Here is a 16,355-nt window from a genome sequence, read left to right as displayed (position 1 = left end):
TGAAGATTCGATGCTGATTTGGAGAATCAGCAATCCTGACATAGACACAACTTTAAATGTTTTTTCTACATACCTTGAGGTAGCAAGTGTGGCTCGTGATCGCTGTGATGCTGGGGTGCATGGAGCATCCCACAGGAGTGTGGGGTGGCCCTCCACATGCTTGGCAGTGAACCTGGAAGTACTTCCAGTCCCCTTCCAGGTCTGCCAGGGAGTGCGCTAGGGAGCCACCCCACGCCTCCCTGACTTGACGATTGGCCACAGGGGGACCCCAGGTGCTTCCCCCCCCCCCAGACCCAGAAGGCACCAGTCGCTGAGCCAGAGAGGTGCAGGGGGGGCCCAGTGTGCTCCCCGGTAGACCCTGGAAATGAACTGGAAGTGCTCCACGCTTCTGTGGCATGTTCCATCTGCCCCAGCATCACAGCACTCATGAGCCCCTGTTACCTAGAGCTATATAGAAAAAAACATTTAAAGCTTTCTCTGTGTCCAAATCTCCAAATCTTGCTGAATTGCTCTGAATTGATTCAGAGGGTTCCAATTCAATTCGGAGGGATTAAAGGGTCCTCTAATTCGATTCGGATTCAGAGATTCAGTGGCCGAATCAGGCCGAATCTCTGTCAAATCAAATCAGGGACTAAAGCTTCGCACGGCCCTAGTGAGCAGCCCTCAGTGGTGAAAAAACAGGTTAGGGACTATTTAGAAAAACTAGATGTGTACAAGTTGATGGGGCTGGATGGGATGCACCTGAGGGTGCTGAGGGAGTTGGCTATTGTGATTGCATTGGTCATCATCATTGAAAACTCATGGCAATCAGGAGAGGTCCTGGATGATTGGAAAGGAGAAAAACATAGTGCCCATATTTAAGAAATGGAAAAAGGAAGATCCAGGGAACTACAGATCAGTCAGCCTCAGCTCAGTCCCTGGAAAAATCATGGAGCAGATCCTCAAGGAATCCATTTGTAAGCAATTGGAGGAGAAAAAGGTGATTAGAAACAGTCATCATGGATTCACCGAAGGCAAGTCATGCTTAATAAGGCTGTGGGAAATTTCTCCGGGTGTTTTGTTTCAACACTGTTTTGACTCATTTCAAGCTTGAAACAGCAAAATCAAAAAGAAAGAAAAGGCTTCAAAACAGCCTTGAAACGAAATGAGGGCCCTTAAAATATTTCAGAAGTTTCAGAATGTTTTGAGTTTCATAGTTGGGGTTGCTTGCAGGAAATCAGAAAGTAAGGAGAGGGAGGGGAAGAGGGGGGAAGGACTGCTCTGACACTGACTGTGTAGCTGGCCAGTGACTGTGATCCTTCCCTGAGGTCCCTTCCAATCCCAGTGCTCTGGGGGAGAGACGGAAAAACACCTGTGCCTTAACACACAGTCATACATGTCTTGAGTTTTGCTTGTCAGCAGCTTGAGGTACAGTTTCCCAGAAACCCCTGCACCTATCTTCTTGAAACTTTGCAGGCTTCATGGCCTCAGGAGAGGCTACCATTGCTGCAGTTTTCACCTCACTGTCCCTTAACACACACACACAGTCACACATGTCACGAGTTTTGCTTTTCAGCAGTTTCAGGCACAGTTTCTCAGAAACCCCTGCACCTATCTCCTTGAAACATGGCAATCTTTATGGCTTTAGAAGGGGCTATCATGCCTGCTGTTTTTACCCTGCTGCACCTTAACACACACATGTGACATGAGTTTTGCTTTCAAGACTTTGAGGTGCAGTTTCCCAGAAACCCCAAAGACAAGGCTTTGCGTCTTTTCCACCTGCAAGAAGGAGTTTTGGGCATGTCCAACAAGACCTGACTCCATCCCTCATAGTCAGTCTGGCCGGCCACCAGACTGACCTGAACAACTTTAGAACTTGGTAACACCTTAACCGTTGCAGGACTGTCTAACTATCTGTGTCTGTGCTTGTTTCTTTTGTATAAATGAATGAATGAGTATGCATGGGAATGGGTGAAGCAGATAACCTTATTGTTCCTTATTCTTTTTATGTTTTATGTTCCAATAAATGTGGCATTGTGCTTTAGCCCCTGAGAAGATTCCTACTTGTTTTTAATTCACACTGTATGCCCTGTGCGCACAACATGGGGCACCCCATTTGATTCTGGCTGCCAATGAGACATCAAGCCATTGATTACTACTCTCTGAGCCTGATGCTCCAGTGAGATTTCTATCCACCTTACAGTTCATTCATCCAGCCCATACTTCCTTAACTTGCTTGAGAGAATGTTGTTGGAGACTGTATCAAAAGCCTTATACTAAATTTAAGTTCTAAAATCACGAGACCAACAGGTCAAATATATTTATGCTAAGCAATAGCAAATTTAAAATAGATGGTTAATTCCAGAACACTAATAATGACTGATCAAAATATTATAAAAAGTAAATCATAAGATTAACTTTATCTTACTGGTTAAATATTTCATTATATAAAAAGAAAAATAACAATATAAGCAATCAAAGCAATTATAGTTACTGCAATACTACACCCAGGGGTCAGTCCTGGGACCAATTTTGTTCAATATCTTCATCAATGACCTGAACGAGGGGATGGAGTGCACCCTCAGCAAGTTTGCAGATAACACCAACCTGGGGGGAGTAGTAGATACACTGGCAGGTAGGGCTAGAATTCCAAGTGACCTAGAGAATTTGGAAGATTGGACCAAAAGAAATCTCATGAGGTTCAACAAGAACAAGTGCAAAGTCCTGCATTTAGGATGAAATAATCTCATGCACCAGTACAGGCTGGGGGCTGACTGGCAAAGCAAAAGCTCTGCAGAAAAGGACCTGAGGGTTACAGTAGACAATAAGCTGAATATGAATCAGCAGTGTGCCATTGTTGCCAAGAAGGCTAGTGGAATTCTGGGCTGCATTGGTACATGTGTTGCCAGTATGTCAAGGGAAGAGATTATTCTCCTCTATTAAGCACTGGTGAGGCCACATCTGGAATACTGTGTTCAGTTTTGAGCCCCCCACTACAGAAAGGATGTGAACAAATTGGGTGAGTCCAACAAAAATGTTGAGGGGATTGGGGGACATGAGTTTTGAGGAAAGACTGAGAGAACTGGGTTTATTTAGTCTAGAGAAGACGAGACTGAGAGGGGACATAATAGCAGTCTTCAACTACCTGAATGGGGGTGCTAAAGTGGATGGAGGTAAGCTATTCTCATTGGTGGTAGATAGCAGAACAAGAAGCAACGGTCTCAAGTTGTAGCAAGGGAGGTTTAGGTTAGATATTAGGAAGAATTTTCTCACTAAGAGGGTAGTAAAACACAAGAAAAGGTTACCCAGAGAGGTGGTGGAAGCTCCATCCTTGGGGGTTTTCAAAACCTGCCTAGATAAAGCTTTGCCTGGGATGATCTAGTTAGGGCTGGTCCTGCTTTGAGCAGGGGTTGGACTAGATGGCCTCCTGAGGTCCCTTCCAACCCTAACTTTCTATGATACTATGGATTCTAGTCCTGTCTTCCACACATTTCTCATGTGATGCAGAACAGGTATATATCACAATAAGATGTCAACTTAAGAATGTAGGTAACTTTAATTCTAAAATTTCCTAAACTTTGGGTGATTAAGTTTTCAATTTTAACTTCCTTTTTAATATTATTTTTCTGTATAATGTATTATCTGTATAATGTAAGCATAAAACATGCTCTAGAAAGATTTTTTTATGCTAAACAAATACAAAATAATAGCCTTACCCCAATAGAAGAATTACCATTTAACTCGCGAATGAGACATTACTGGTTGAGAGGCTGATATAGAAACACTATTACTGATAGACTAAAATCTTTGTTAGGATGTCAGCAAGTCTAAAAACTCTTATGACCTGGCACATGTTATAAGCTTCCTTAGAATTATGGGAGTGAAAATGTATTGTTAGTTACCTCTGATGCTGAAAAATTTAGGAACGGTCTTGTTTTGAATAAAGTAGCTGTCCAGGAAATACCAAAGGAAATACCAAATGGGGTCACCACATCAGTCGATGGAGTTGTGATAAATAGGGATCCAGGGGGACAGGCGAGATGTTAGAAGGGTGGGGGGAGGGGGCCCACAGGCAATGTGGCAGGGAAGGAGCAGAGACGACGCAACAGACGGTTCATGTGCCCCCGCCCCAAGATTTCTGCACCCACAGCAGGGCATGGGGCTGCAGCTAGGCTGGACCAGCTCCAGGCAGTAGCTGCCTCCACAGCCTGGTGGTCAGGACCTGGCATAAGAGGGAGCGCCACACCACCATGGCTGCCAAGGTGAGGTGCAGTAGTGTCAACATGGAGTTGTGCCCCTGCTGCTGCCAGGCAGGCAGGGGGTGCCTCAGTTTGGTGGCCATAGTGGCACAGTGCTCCCTGCTGGCCTGAAGAGCCCTTGCGGGGAGGGTAGCAAAGTGGGGAGCTCCAAGCCCACAGTGGGCAACCCACATCCTCCATCTCCCCCACCCCACAACAGGCTCCACTTTGGCTGCACTGCCTGCAAGGGAGGGGATGTGGGGAGCGGGGCAAGCAGGCTCCCTGCTCCACTCCACCTGTAGCAGCTGCTGCCTCCCATGGGTGGCATCCAGGGCTTGGGTGCTGCTCTGCGGGGCAGGCGACTGTGGGCCCTGGCCCTGGGGTAACTGAGGGGATGGGGGACTGTGGGTTGGGAATGAGGGGCACTGGCAGGGCCAGGGGGCTGTGGGTAGGGAATGAGGGGCACCTGTGGGGGTAGAGGGTGGCGAGATGGGAGTGAGGGGCCATGCTGAGGAATTGGGGTCATGCTGAGGAAAGGTTTGGGGAGCACTGTGCTGGAGCTTCAAACTCCCCTACAGTTGTGTGTAAAATAAAATTGTTGAGGAGCCAGAAGGAAAGATAAGGGTTTTTGGGGGGTAAGGTACAACATAAAGAAAGACAGAAACTAATGAGAGCTTGGAGATGATGCAGGCCACTAACCCATGAGAAACTGAAAAATAGCTTAAAATTATCTTCCAAAGATTGCACCCAGGCTTTATAACAGAAAGCACCTAAAGATCAAACTAATTTTCACGGACATTGAAATTAAACATAATGTACAACCTAGGTAGATGATGATGGATTGTAAAATGCTTTTGTGAATGACTGATCATAGTAAAAAATAAATAACTAAAACCCTGAAGAGAAGAGTACTAAGAGATACCATCAAGATTTAATCCAATTATTTGACTGTTCCATTAAAACAGCAGTAAATTGTTCCCATTGTCCTAATAGTACTTTTATCAGTAGTGTGGTTTTAGTATATAAAGGGACCTGCAAGACCCATTTAGTTGAAAAACAAAGTCTAGCCATGAGGGTAAATCAACAAATCTGTGCACTATTTTTCTGTAAGAAAAACTGTTCATAAGAGTCCTCTCAAAGGAGTAGTCTTGTAGTTTTCAAGATAACATCCTGTGACAAAAATTGAAAAGATAGGCACAGCAGGGGGAAGCTCCGTGTACATTCTTGATCATGAATGCTGATGGATCTCTTTTTTGGCCTTCGTATTGTCCCATTGGAACACTCTCATTTTTAAAACCATTTGAAATTAATTTGTTAAATAGAATAGTTTATATATTACAAAACCTAGATAATTTTACAACTATTTAGATTTTTAATAGAGTAATTTTGGTAAAGTTCCCTAAAAGTAGTGTGGTTCCCTATTCATGTTACAGCACAAGTTCGTAACTTTATAAACCTGAGGTTCTTTCAGTTCTACAAGCATTTTATTTAAAAAAAAAAACCTCATTAGAATATATATAAAACATGGATCGACAGGTTTTTTTATATAAATAAGTTTAATATTTTCATATAAATAATCTGTTCAGCAATTTATCTAATTCTTCTTTGAACACATTTGAAAGTAACATCAATGCAAAATACCCAAGATGTCACCCTACACAGTACAGCTTTTCATTCAAAGACAATAATTTATAGTCATCCTGTACTCATTCTGAGAGTTCACACAAAATCAAGATCATCTTTGGGAATACTGTCAGTAAGTCAACCCATTCCTTCTTCAAAGCTTCCATTTGTTTCCTCTTATCTTCTGTAAATTCAGGCTTCTTGTCCACTCCCAAGTTCACAGCCATGCACAACTACTTACATCTTTGGTTATAATTATTTTCCACAATCAATCCCTTGGCTCCAACAAAAGGTTTTCCCATCGTTTTCCCTGTAGTGCTCTGTCCTTTGCTATGCTGCTCCTCAGAGCTGGAATTCTCTTCAGATTTCCAGAGTTCCAGACACCATTCATTTTTTCTTCCCCTTCTTATCAGTCACTTTCACCTCAGAGCTTTCAAATTCTATTCAAAAGCCGTGTGTTGTGCTTTTCCCCTCCTCATTGTAAAATCATGCCACAGCAACTGTAAACAAAATCTTCCTTCTGGGCGACCCAGTATATTCTGTATTTTTTATGTGTTGCCTGTATGTTCATATTTTAAATTCCTCAGTGTGGAGACATAAGCCTATGTCCTTGCATTATCCGTCAGTAGCAATACTGTGAAACTGGGGCAGAAGCTGTGTCTTGTTCTGTGGGGTTATCACAGCCTGAGGGTTTTATTTAATTGACTAGGGCAGCAGTTCCCAAACTCTGACAGATTGCGCACCACCAGTTTTAAATGATACAACCTTAAGTACCACCAGCAAATTTTTGTTAAATAAAGTAATTATAATAAATCTGTTAATGTGTGTAAGCGGCCAGTGATGTGCCTCCTGGAGCCAAGGTCTCTCCACTGGAATTGTAGTGTTTCATCCTTCAGAAATCTTCTGCTATGCCTTGATGTTAATGAGAGAGGTACCAAACACTTTTAGGAGACAAAATGATTGATTAAAGGCTCAGGAGATTGGCTTATCTTCACAGGGCTTGTTGTTGCTTGCCTGCTGGACTAAGGGTCTCGTCCTCGTTTTATGGACTCCTTTGTTGAGGGGTCCTCCTCTGGGTTGGCTGCTTGCCCTGTTCTTCCCTGCATGGGTCCCAAGACAGCAAGCTCTCAATTCTAACCCTGCCCTTACCTTCAGGGTCAGGACAGATTTACCCCTCCTTGGGGTGTAATCTCGTCCGTGTCTCTTTCCTCTTCTAGGATTCCAGAGAAATTATCTCCACCCCTCCGGACTGGACTCAATGACAGAGCGATCGCCTCCATCTCTTCACTGGCTCTCTCCAGGTAAATCCAGGGACCGGGGTTTTCCTCTAAGCCCCAGGGTCAGTTCCTTCCCCCATCACCTCTTGACATCCTCTCTACCTTCATTTTGCTGCCCCTCTCTCCAAAGCAACCTCAGACACTCCCTCAGTGTCCCTTTAAATTCCCTCTCTTCTCATCTGTGTCCGCCCTGGCAGTGTGTGATTCACTGCCTTCTTGATTCAGCTGTTCTTCCTTTTCTTTTTTAGCTCAGCTTTTTTCTTCTTCTTCTGCCGCACCGCTCTCCCTGTCCTGGGCTTGAAGTCCAGCAGCTGGGTTTGCTGTGGCAGCCTTTGAGCTGCCACAGCCCCAGCTGTTTTCCTTAATTAGTCAGGGCATGGTGGCTTTCCCGCTTTGGCTTGGTGTGGTTTCTTCAGCGTCTCTAGTAGAAAGCCCCTTTGGGGCCTCTTGGTCACCGTCTTTCATCCAGATCCATTCTCTTCATCCATTGTCATTGCCACTGGTTGGTTGCCTTCTGTCATCCTGGATAGGAAATCAGCTGCAATGTTCAGTCATCCTGGCTGGTGTTCTATAGAAAAGAAAAAAGGTTGCAGGGCCAAGGCCCATCTCATTAGTCTGGGGTTCTCTGTCTTTGAGGTCTGGAGCCACCAGAGTGGCACATGATCAGTAATGAGAAGGAATTTCCTTCCATATAAATAGTACCTAAACAGCTCAACCCCCCATTTTATTGCCAGGCACTCTCTTTCAATAGTGGAATACTGTGTCTCTGCTTTGGATAACTTTTTACTAGTGAAAGCTATGGGTCATTCCTCCCCTTGGATTTGTTGTGACAGCACAGCCCCCGAGTGCCATAGCAGAGGCGTTGGTGTGCAACTGAAATGTTTGTGTGAAGTCTGATGTCAATAGCACTGGGGTATTGCATAGAGCCCCCTTCACCTTGGAAAATGCCTCTTGAGTCTCTTAGGTCCACTCTACTCAATCCCCTTTTCTGCCCTGTAGTAGGCCTGTAAGGGGGTGGCCATTTCTGAGAACCAGGGTATGACCGCCGGGAATAGTTCACCAACCAAGGAAGGACCTCAGTTGTTTCTTCGTTTGGGGCAGTCTGTAAAACTGTATCGCTTCCACTTTGTCAGCGAAGGGGATTATTCTCCCCCATCCTACCTTAAACCCCAAATACTTAGTTTCTGATTGTCCCAGGGCACACGTCTTGGGGTTGGTTGTCAGCCCGTTGTGTCTCAGCTCTTCTAAGATGTTCCTCACATGTCTCACATGTTGTTCCCAGGTTCCTGAAAAGACAACTATATCATCAATATAGGCCACCACATACTCTTGATGTACTACCAGGATTCGGCGCATCAGTCTCTGGAAAAAAGCAGCTGCCCTGTGTAGGCCAAAAGGCATCTGGGTAAACAAGCCCCAAGGTGTACCAAAGGCAGTCTTCACCTTGTCCTCCAGTGCCATAGGGATTTGACAATAGCCCTTTGTTAAATCCAGGGTCAAAATAAACTCGGCCTGCCCTATTTTCTCCAGCATCTCCTCTATGTTGGGTATTGGAAAAGCATCAAAGGAGGAGATACTGTTCACCTTTCAAAAATCAACACAAAGTCTTGTAGCCCCATCTGGTTTCAGGACCACCACCAGAGGACTCCTCCAGGGGTTTAGGGATTCCTCAGTGATGCCTTGAGATAACATCTCTTTTAATTCCTTTAATAACGGTGTGTAGAGAGCCTGGGGTAGCCTCCTCCAGTGTTCTCACACCACCTGTCCAGTGCTCATTCTGATTCGATGACATATCCCTCTAGCATGGCCTGGTACTTCTGCAAAGACATCTTTGTACTCCTACACCATGCACTCGAGTTGCTCCCATCCCCCATGGGGTAACAGTTCTCCACCACCGGGGCCAGTTTGGGTTTGTCGTGGCTTCCTGTGGACTCTGGGACCCATTCCTCAGGTACCTCCCGGGGATCCATGAGGTAGTTCTTAAAGTTTTCCATCTATTTAACATATTCACATGCTAGACTTGTCTACTCCTACATGTGCATGGGCACTCTATCTCATAGTTAATGGGGCACACTTTCCTACTTACCTTAAAGGGCCCCATACCACCTAGACACTAATTTACTGGTGTTGTCGGGCATTACCAACACCAAATCTCCTTCCTGTAATTCTTGTGTTTGAGTATCGAGGTCATACCTTAATTTTTGGCTGGCCTGGGCAATCTGTCTTACCCTCTCCAACCATCCCCACATCTCTTGGATCTGGTGTTCATTCTCACTGCCTCCTGGTGTCTCTTCTTCCCAGCCTTCATGGACTATGTCAAGCAGACTTTGAGGTTTATGACCAAAGAAAGATCAGTTCAACAGAAACATTTTTGAGAAAATTATCCAGGAGCACATCTGTGAGGGGTCAGCAGGGGAGTTTATGCTTAGGGGCAATCAACATGGGTTCATTAGAGGCAGATCCTGTCAGACCAAACTGGTGGCCTTCTATTACCAGGTCACAAAAACCTTGGATGCAGGTGTTGCGGTGGACGTAGTCTTCCTGGACTTTAGGAAGGCCTTTGACACTGTCTCTCACACCATCCTCATTAAAAAAATTAGGCGTCTGTGGTGTCGACACCTACACAGTCAGATGGGTTGCAAATTGGCTGGAGGGCCGCACCCAGAGAATGGTGGTAGATGGGTCATTTTCTACCTGGAGAGATGTGGGTAGTGGGGTTCCCCAGGGCTCAGTCCTCGGGCCCACACTGTTCAATATCTTCATTGGCAATTTGGACAAAAGGGTGAAAAAGCAGCTTGTTCAAGTTCGCAGATGACACTAAGATGTGGGGAGAAGTGAGCATGCTAGAAGAGAGGGACAGGCTACAACTAGTTCTCAACAGGTTACAGAGATGGGTGGATGAGAATAGGATGGGTTTCAATATGGACAAGTGCATGGTATTGCACCTGGGGAAGAAGAACCAGCAGCATAGCTACAGGCTAGGGAACTCCCTTCTCGTCAGCACAGAGGCAGAGAAGGATCTTGGAATCACTATTGATTCCAAGATGAACATGGGCTGCCAATGTGGGGACACAGTCAGGAAGGCTAACCACACTTTCTCATGCATCCATAGATGCATCACGAGCAGGTCCAAGGAGGTGATCCTCCCAATCTATGCAACATTGGTCAGGCCACAGTTGGACTACTGCATCCAGTTCTGGGCGCTGCACTTCAGGAGGGATGTGGACAACATGGAGAGGGTCCAGAGGAGGGCCACTCGCATGATTAGGGGGCAGCAGGGCAAGCCCTATGAGGAGAAGCTATGGTACCTGAACCTGTTCAGCCTCCACAAGAGAAGGCTGAGATAGGAGCTGGTGGCCACCTATAAACTTGCCAAGGGGGACCAGCAGGCAATGGGAGAGTCCCTGTTCCCCCAAGCACTACCGGGGGTAACAAGGAACAACAGCCATAAGATTGACTGAGAGTAGATTAGAGCTAGATATCAGGAGGCACTACTTCACTGTCAGGGCTGCTAGGAGCTGGAACCAACTTCCAAGGGAAGTGGGGCTTGCCCCTACCCTGGGGGTCTTCAAAATGAGGCTAGACAGCCACCTGGCTGCGGTCATTTGACCCCAGCATCCTTTCCTGCCCATGGCAGGGGGGCGGACTAGACGATCTGCTTAGGTCCCTTCAGATCCTACCAACTATGAAACAAGAGAACAGCCAAGGGAGGCCTAGGGTACCTCATGAATTGCAAACAGCATGGGGGGTATACACAGGTCCCACCTTTTTGTGTCTCCCTGAATACATTTTCGAATCATGGACTTCAGGGTCTTGTTGAACCACTCAAACAGGTCATCAGTTTGCAGTTATAAACCGAAATCCTTAAGTGTCAAATCCTGAAGGTTTCGCACACGCCTTTTAGAACCCTTGACATAAAGTTGGTGCCTTGGTCCATGAGTTATCTCCCTTGGGATCCCCACTGCTCTTCCACCTCCCTGAGAGCTGTCGCCAGCCCCATGGGTATCGCACTGGGGTAACATGTGGCATAATCAACTATAATGAGGGTGAATTGGTACCAGGAAGTACTCTTAGAGAGTGGTCCAATTACATCACGTGCAGTTTTATCAAAAGGCTTTGATACTATTTCTAAGGGCTGCATAGGGACCCGGGGTGGTAGGCAGTCTGGTTACCACTGGCATTCCAAACATGATCTGCAGAACTGGCCCACCTGTTTATGGAGACCCGGCCAGTAAGCGTGCATCATAAGTCATGTGATGGTCTTATCCCTCCCTAGATGCCCCCCAAGGGTAGGGCATGTGCTATCTGTATCAGGGCCTGTTGATAACACTGCACCACCAATATCTGTTCTATCTCTTCCCCAGGGACCTTCCCTTTTTCGATCCTATATAGGATGCAGCCCTTTACCTCAAAGTATGGATATGTTGCTAGTAGCTCGGGCTTCTCGACCACACCCTCTTTTGGTGACATTTTCCTCTAGTCCAAAGGCTGGCTCAGTGGCCTGCTTACCATGAAAATCTTCTCCAATGATCTCACTTAGATCAATGTTGGGGGCACCCCTTTCTTTCTCGTGGGTTGTGTCCTCCTCTGCTTGGCATCCATCTCCTAAGTCTTCCCCACGTCTATCCTCCAGTAGATTGTCTTTCCCCCGGACCTGGTCTAGTGCTTTGTAAAAATAGGGCCAGTCCTGCCCTACCAGCATGGGGCAAGGCAGTGTCAGGGCGAACCCCACAGAAATCTCTTCTATCCAGTTCATTACTGTTAACCATAGCCTTCTTCAGGAATAGGTGTAGGATTCCCCATGGATGCATATCATGCTAATGCTGGTGTTGGGTTCCCCTTCCTATGGATCAATTATCCCTTCCCAGATCATGGTCTTGGCCCACCCTGAATTGAGAAGAGCAGGGATGAGGGTTGACCCGACCTTGACTTGTACCATTGGTTTTGTGGTTTCACTTCCTTGTTGGAATTGGCCAAATCTACAGTCCATCTGTTCTTCATGCTCCTGCTCCCTACCTTTATGTCGTTCAACCTCAGGTTTGGGCCTCCACAGTCATTGTTCTGTGGGCCTACTGGGACATTGTTGGGAGATGTGCCCCATGCCTCCACATCTGGAGCATATCACACTCCACTCGGTGGTCAATTTTCCAGCACAAAGTGTACTCCTAACATTCTATGGTCTCTTGGTTACCCCCACAGATCTGGGATTCCTGCCCCTTAGTGTCACTTTCTCTGCTGCAGAAAAGGATTCAGCCAGTTGCGGCGCCTGTTCCATGTCTTGGGGTTGATGTCTTCTTACCCAGCAGCACATCTCTTCCTCCAGGTCATCTAGTAACTGCTCCAGGATGATAATCTCCAGGACTTCTCGCACTGTCTTTCCATGGGACTGGACCCATCGCTCCATGGCATCTCAAAGGATCTAAGCCAATATCCGGGGTTTCTTTTGTTCCTGTTTCTTGGTGGCCCAGAACTGTTGTCGATATAACTCGGGGCAGATCTCACAACAGTATAAGATGGCACACTTCACCATCTGGTAATCATTGGCCTTGTCTTGGGCTAGGGCTCGGTAAGCACCCTGTGCCTGGCCCATCAGTAGGGGCCCTAACAAGGAAGTCCAATTCCCTTTGTCCCAGCCTGCCATAATCGCTGTTCATTTGAATGCTTCCAGATATGCTTCAACGTCATCTTCGACCATCATCTTAGGGATCCAGAACTTCTCAGAGGTCCCCAACACTGCTGCCTGTTGAGCTTCAATTTTCTCACTCAGGTCCTGTTGCCAGATGAGCACAGCTATCTGGGCATCGGCCTCTTGGGCCCACACCCAGGCCAATTCTTCCAGTTGCACCTCTTGGGCTTGCATGATTTAGACCACTGCCCAGTGTACTTGTTGCCAGTCTCGTGGGACCGGAATCCCCGAGCTAGTGGAGCAATTCTCCATTTTTGTGTGGTGTTAATAGTAAATACTTACAGTCACGTGGGGTCTCTTTGGTTTCCCGGCTGATACACCACTGTAAGCAGCTGGTGACATGCCTCCTAAAGCCGAGCTGTCTCTCTGCTGGAATAGTAGTGTTCCATCCTTCAGAAATTTTCTGCCACACCTTGATGTTAATGAGAGAGAGGTACCAAACACTTTTGGGAGACAAAAGGATCAATTAAAAGCTCAGGAGATTGGCTTATTTTCACAGGGCTTGTTGTTGCTTGCCTGCTGGACTAAGGGTACAGTCCTCGTCTTATGGACTCCTTTGTTGAGGGGTTCTCCTCTAGGTTGGCTGCTTGCCCCGTTCTTCCCTGCATGGGTCCCAAGACAGCAACCTCTCAATTCTAACCCCACCCTTATCTTCAGGGTTGGGATGGACTTATCCCTCCTTGGGGTGTAAAGTCATCCATGTCTCTTTCCTCTTCTCGGATCCCAGAGAGGTGATCTCCACCCCTTGGGACTGAACTCACCAACACAGCGATCTCCTCTATCTCTTCCCTGGTTCTCTCCAGATAAGTCCAGAGACTGGGGTTTTCCTCTAAGCCCCAGGATCAGTTCCTTCCCCCATCATCTCTTGACATCCTCTCTACTGTCATCTTGCTCCCCCTCTCTCCAAACCAACCTTGGATGCTCCATCAGCATCCCTTTAAATTCCCTCTCTTCCCAGCTGGCAGCATATGATTCACTGCCTTCTCACTCAGCTGTTCTTCCTTTTCTGTTTCAGCACGGCTTTTTTCTTCTTCTTCTGCCACACCCTCTCTCCCTGTCCCAGGCTCAAACTCCAGCAGCTGGGTTTGCCACGGCCCCAGCTGTTTTCCTAAATGAGTTGGGGTGCAGCATCTTTCCCACTTTGGCTTGCCATTGTTTCTTCAGCATTTCTGGGTAAGTTTCTTCTCATATTCTTCTTCGCGTTCCTGTGGCAGGGTGTTTCAACCACCCTTTCACAATGTGTACCACTGACAGGTTGTCTGTGTACCACTGGTGGTATGCATACCACAGATTGGGAACTGCTGGAAGAAGGTATACCAGCACAGATGCTGGAAGTATATATAGTATGAAGCCATAAACAGAGGTATAGATGTACAGATGAAGCTGTAAAAATAGATGGTATGCTTTTCTTTTAGAATTTCCCTCTTGTCCTTTTTCATCACTTCCATTTTTAATCCTTCCTTCAACTCTGATTTTACTTGGGTATTACATCCTGGCACTTACTATCTTAAATTTATGGCCAGTCATGTACTGACCTATTGGTCAGCCTCTCTGTTTCCAAGATGAATACTTTGGCAGTGGGAAGAGTGCTAAATGTGCTTATTCCAAGATGAATAAGAGGCCTGCTCACTTTCTCCCTCCCCTTAATCACAAAGCAGATAGGCCAGAAGTGAGGCCCACCTGGTGAGATGTGCCAGCTGTTTAGTTTATCCTATGGACTGGCAGCATGCTAATGTAGTCATGAGGACTGTGGTTCCATTCTTGCAAGTGTTGTGCCAAGTGGAATCCCTTGTTTGAATTTGGATAAAATTGAATTTAGATTGTAAATTTTTCACAGCAGGGAGTACATCTTCTGTCTTTAACAGCACCTGGCAGATAGATCACATTTAATTAATCTGTATAGTAGTATGTTAACAAATGGATGGCTGCAAAGAATGGCATTTCATGCATTACATACAATGCAATTTACTTGTGTATTCTAGATTTCTGAAAAGAAATTTTCAAAGCTAGACCTACACAAGAAGGAAAGTTAATTTGTGCAAGAAGGCATGAATGACTGGTATGTGCTCAGGGATTGAAACCAGTACAAAATCATTCTTTTGCAGAAAGAATTTTTACTTCTATCTGTCTGAACAGTCACCAGAGCTGAAAAAATTGACCTTAATATTTCAACTGAAAAACAACACCTCTACAATGCATCACAATTCCCTTCCCCCTCCCAGCCCATCCCCTCAGTATAAACACAACCAATTGTAATACTGTAGTGAGGCGTCAGTACTGATGATATCTTGTGAAAGAAAACCCCAAAACTAACCTGTTTTCTTTTTAAGGATATAAACTGAGTTCCAGGAATAACTTACCAAAGCAGGCTAATATAAGCATGGTAATTACACGTCAACTGGGTATTAGTCCTTTTGCAATTTAGGCACGCTATTAGGATTAGCTTCTTTTTTTTCATGAGGGTTTGATGATTCCTTCTGTCTAGAGAATGTAATTGTTTGTGATGGTTTTTGACAAATGAGCTATGTATGTCAATAGAACATCATTCATTAAAATAACCATACCTTTCAATAGGCTTTAAAGGAACTGTAGGGATAGAAGAGATTATTTGTGGGTTTCCAGCTTCTATGAGGCCATTTATTATATTTTCCTATGTTGTAGGTCTCTTTCAAAAAGAAACAAACTGTTTTCTGTACCTGACATTTTATTGTTTGACTCTATTCTCCTAACCTTATAGTCATATGTTTTTGCATGTAAATTTGAGGGGGGCTTGTTTAAGAGAGGGGCATGGGAAGTAAACAGATTATCTGTGCTTACTAAAGACACTTTTCTAATTATTCTAGCTCGTGTCTGTTTCATCTTTATGTGCCTAAGTGGAACTCACATGGCCATGTAACTGCAATTTCTGACACTTGCACAGAGTTTGCCCTGTGTTTTCTTTCTGAGCATGCTCAGAAGGCTGCACTCTGGCTGTATAAGCACCCAGATGGAACAGAATTGCCTGGGCATTTGTAAAATGCCTTCTAGATCCTGACAAGTTTCTTTGGGTAAATGTGATATCGTTTATTAAACCAACTAAATAGTCAGGAAAATTGTTCTTTGCAAGCTTTCAGGCACAAAAGCTTCTCCAGGCATAGGGAGAGTCTGCTGGTGTTATGTGTTCTCCATGATGGAATAGAAGCCAATATTCAAATGCAGGTCTGTGAAAATGCAAATATCTGGCACTAAGGATCAGAGGGAATGGGAGACAATAGGTGCGACACAGGTAGGTGGGAGGAGGGGAATGTAGAACTGGTGATAGAACCTAGCTGGTAAAATGCAAACAGGTTAGCTGTGGTACTTAATCAGATGGTAGGCAGCATAGATAGAGGGAGAAAATATTATTTGGTGGGGCTGCGTACATACACACACCGCCCAGCAGGTAAGTCTGTGCAGGGGAAGGGACTGGGGGAAAGGGGTGTGTGGTGGGGCCAGATTGAGGCCCCCACAGTGAGGGAGGGAGTGGAGCAGAGGCAGGGGCTGGGATGAATGCGGCCCCAGGGTGGCTTGTGG

General features: G+C 45.8%; 1 protein-coding gene across 2 annotated transcripts in view; it reads left to right on the top strand.

The window, feature by feature from the left end:
- SGCG (sarcoglycan gamma) overlaps positions 1-16,355 on the top strand; it is a 225,619-nt gene that overhangs the window by 170,859 nt on the left and 38,405 nt on the right. The window contains exon 7 of one of the 2 annotated variants that reach the window (XM_025196621.1): positions 7,058-7,141. The exons of the other annotated variant lie outside the window; for it this stretch is intronic. Within the exon in view, the coding sequence (XP_025052406.1) occupies positions 7,058-7,141 (84 nt within the window). The remainder of the gene's footprint in view (positions 1-7,057; positions 7,142-16,355) is intronic. 2 annotated transcript variants of the gene reach the window in all.

Source organism: Alligator sinensis, unplaced genomic scaffold, assembly GCF_000455745.1.
Source record: "Alligator sinensis unplaced genomic scaffold, ASM45574v1 scaffold777_1, whole genome shotgun sequence".
Taxonomy (NCBI): Eukaryota; Metazoa; Chordata; order Crocodylia; family Alligatoridae; genus Alligator; species Alligator sinensis.
Note: the sequence above shows the minus strand (reverse complement) of the source record. Positions and strands in the feature narration are given on the sequence as shown.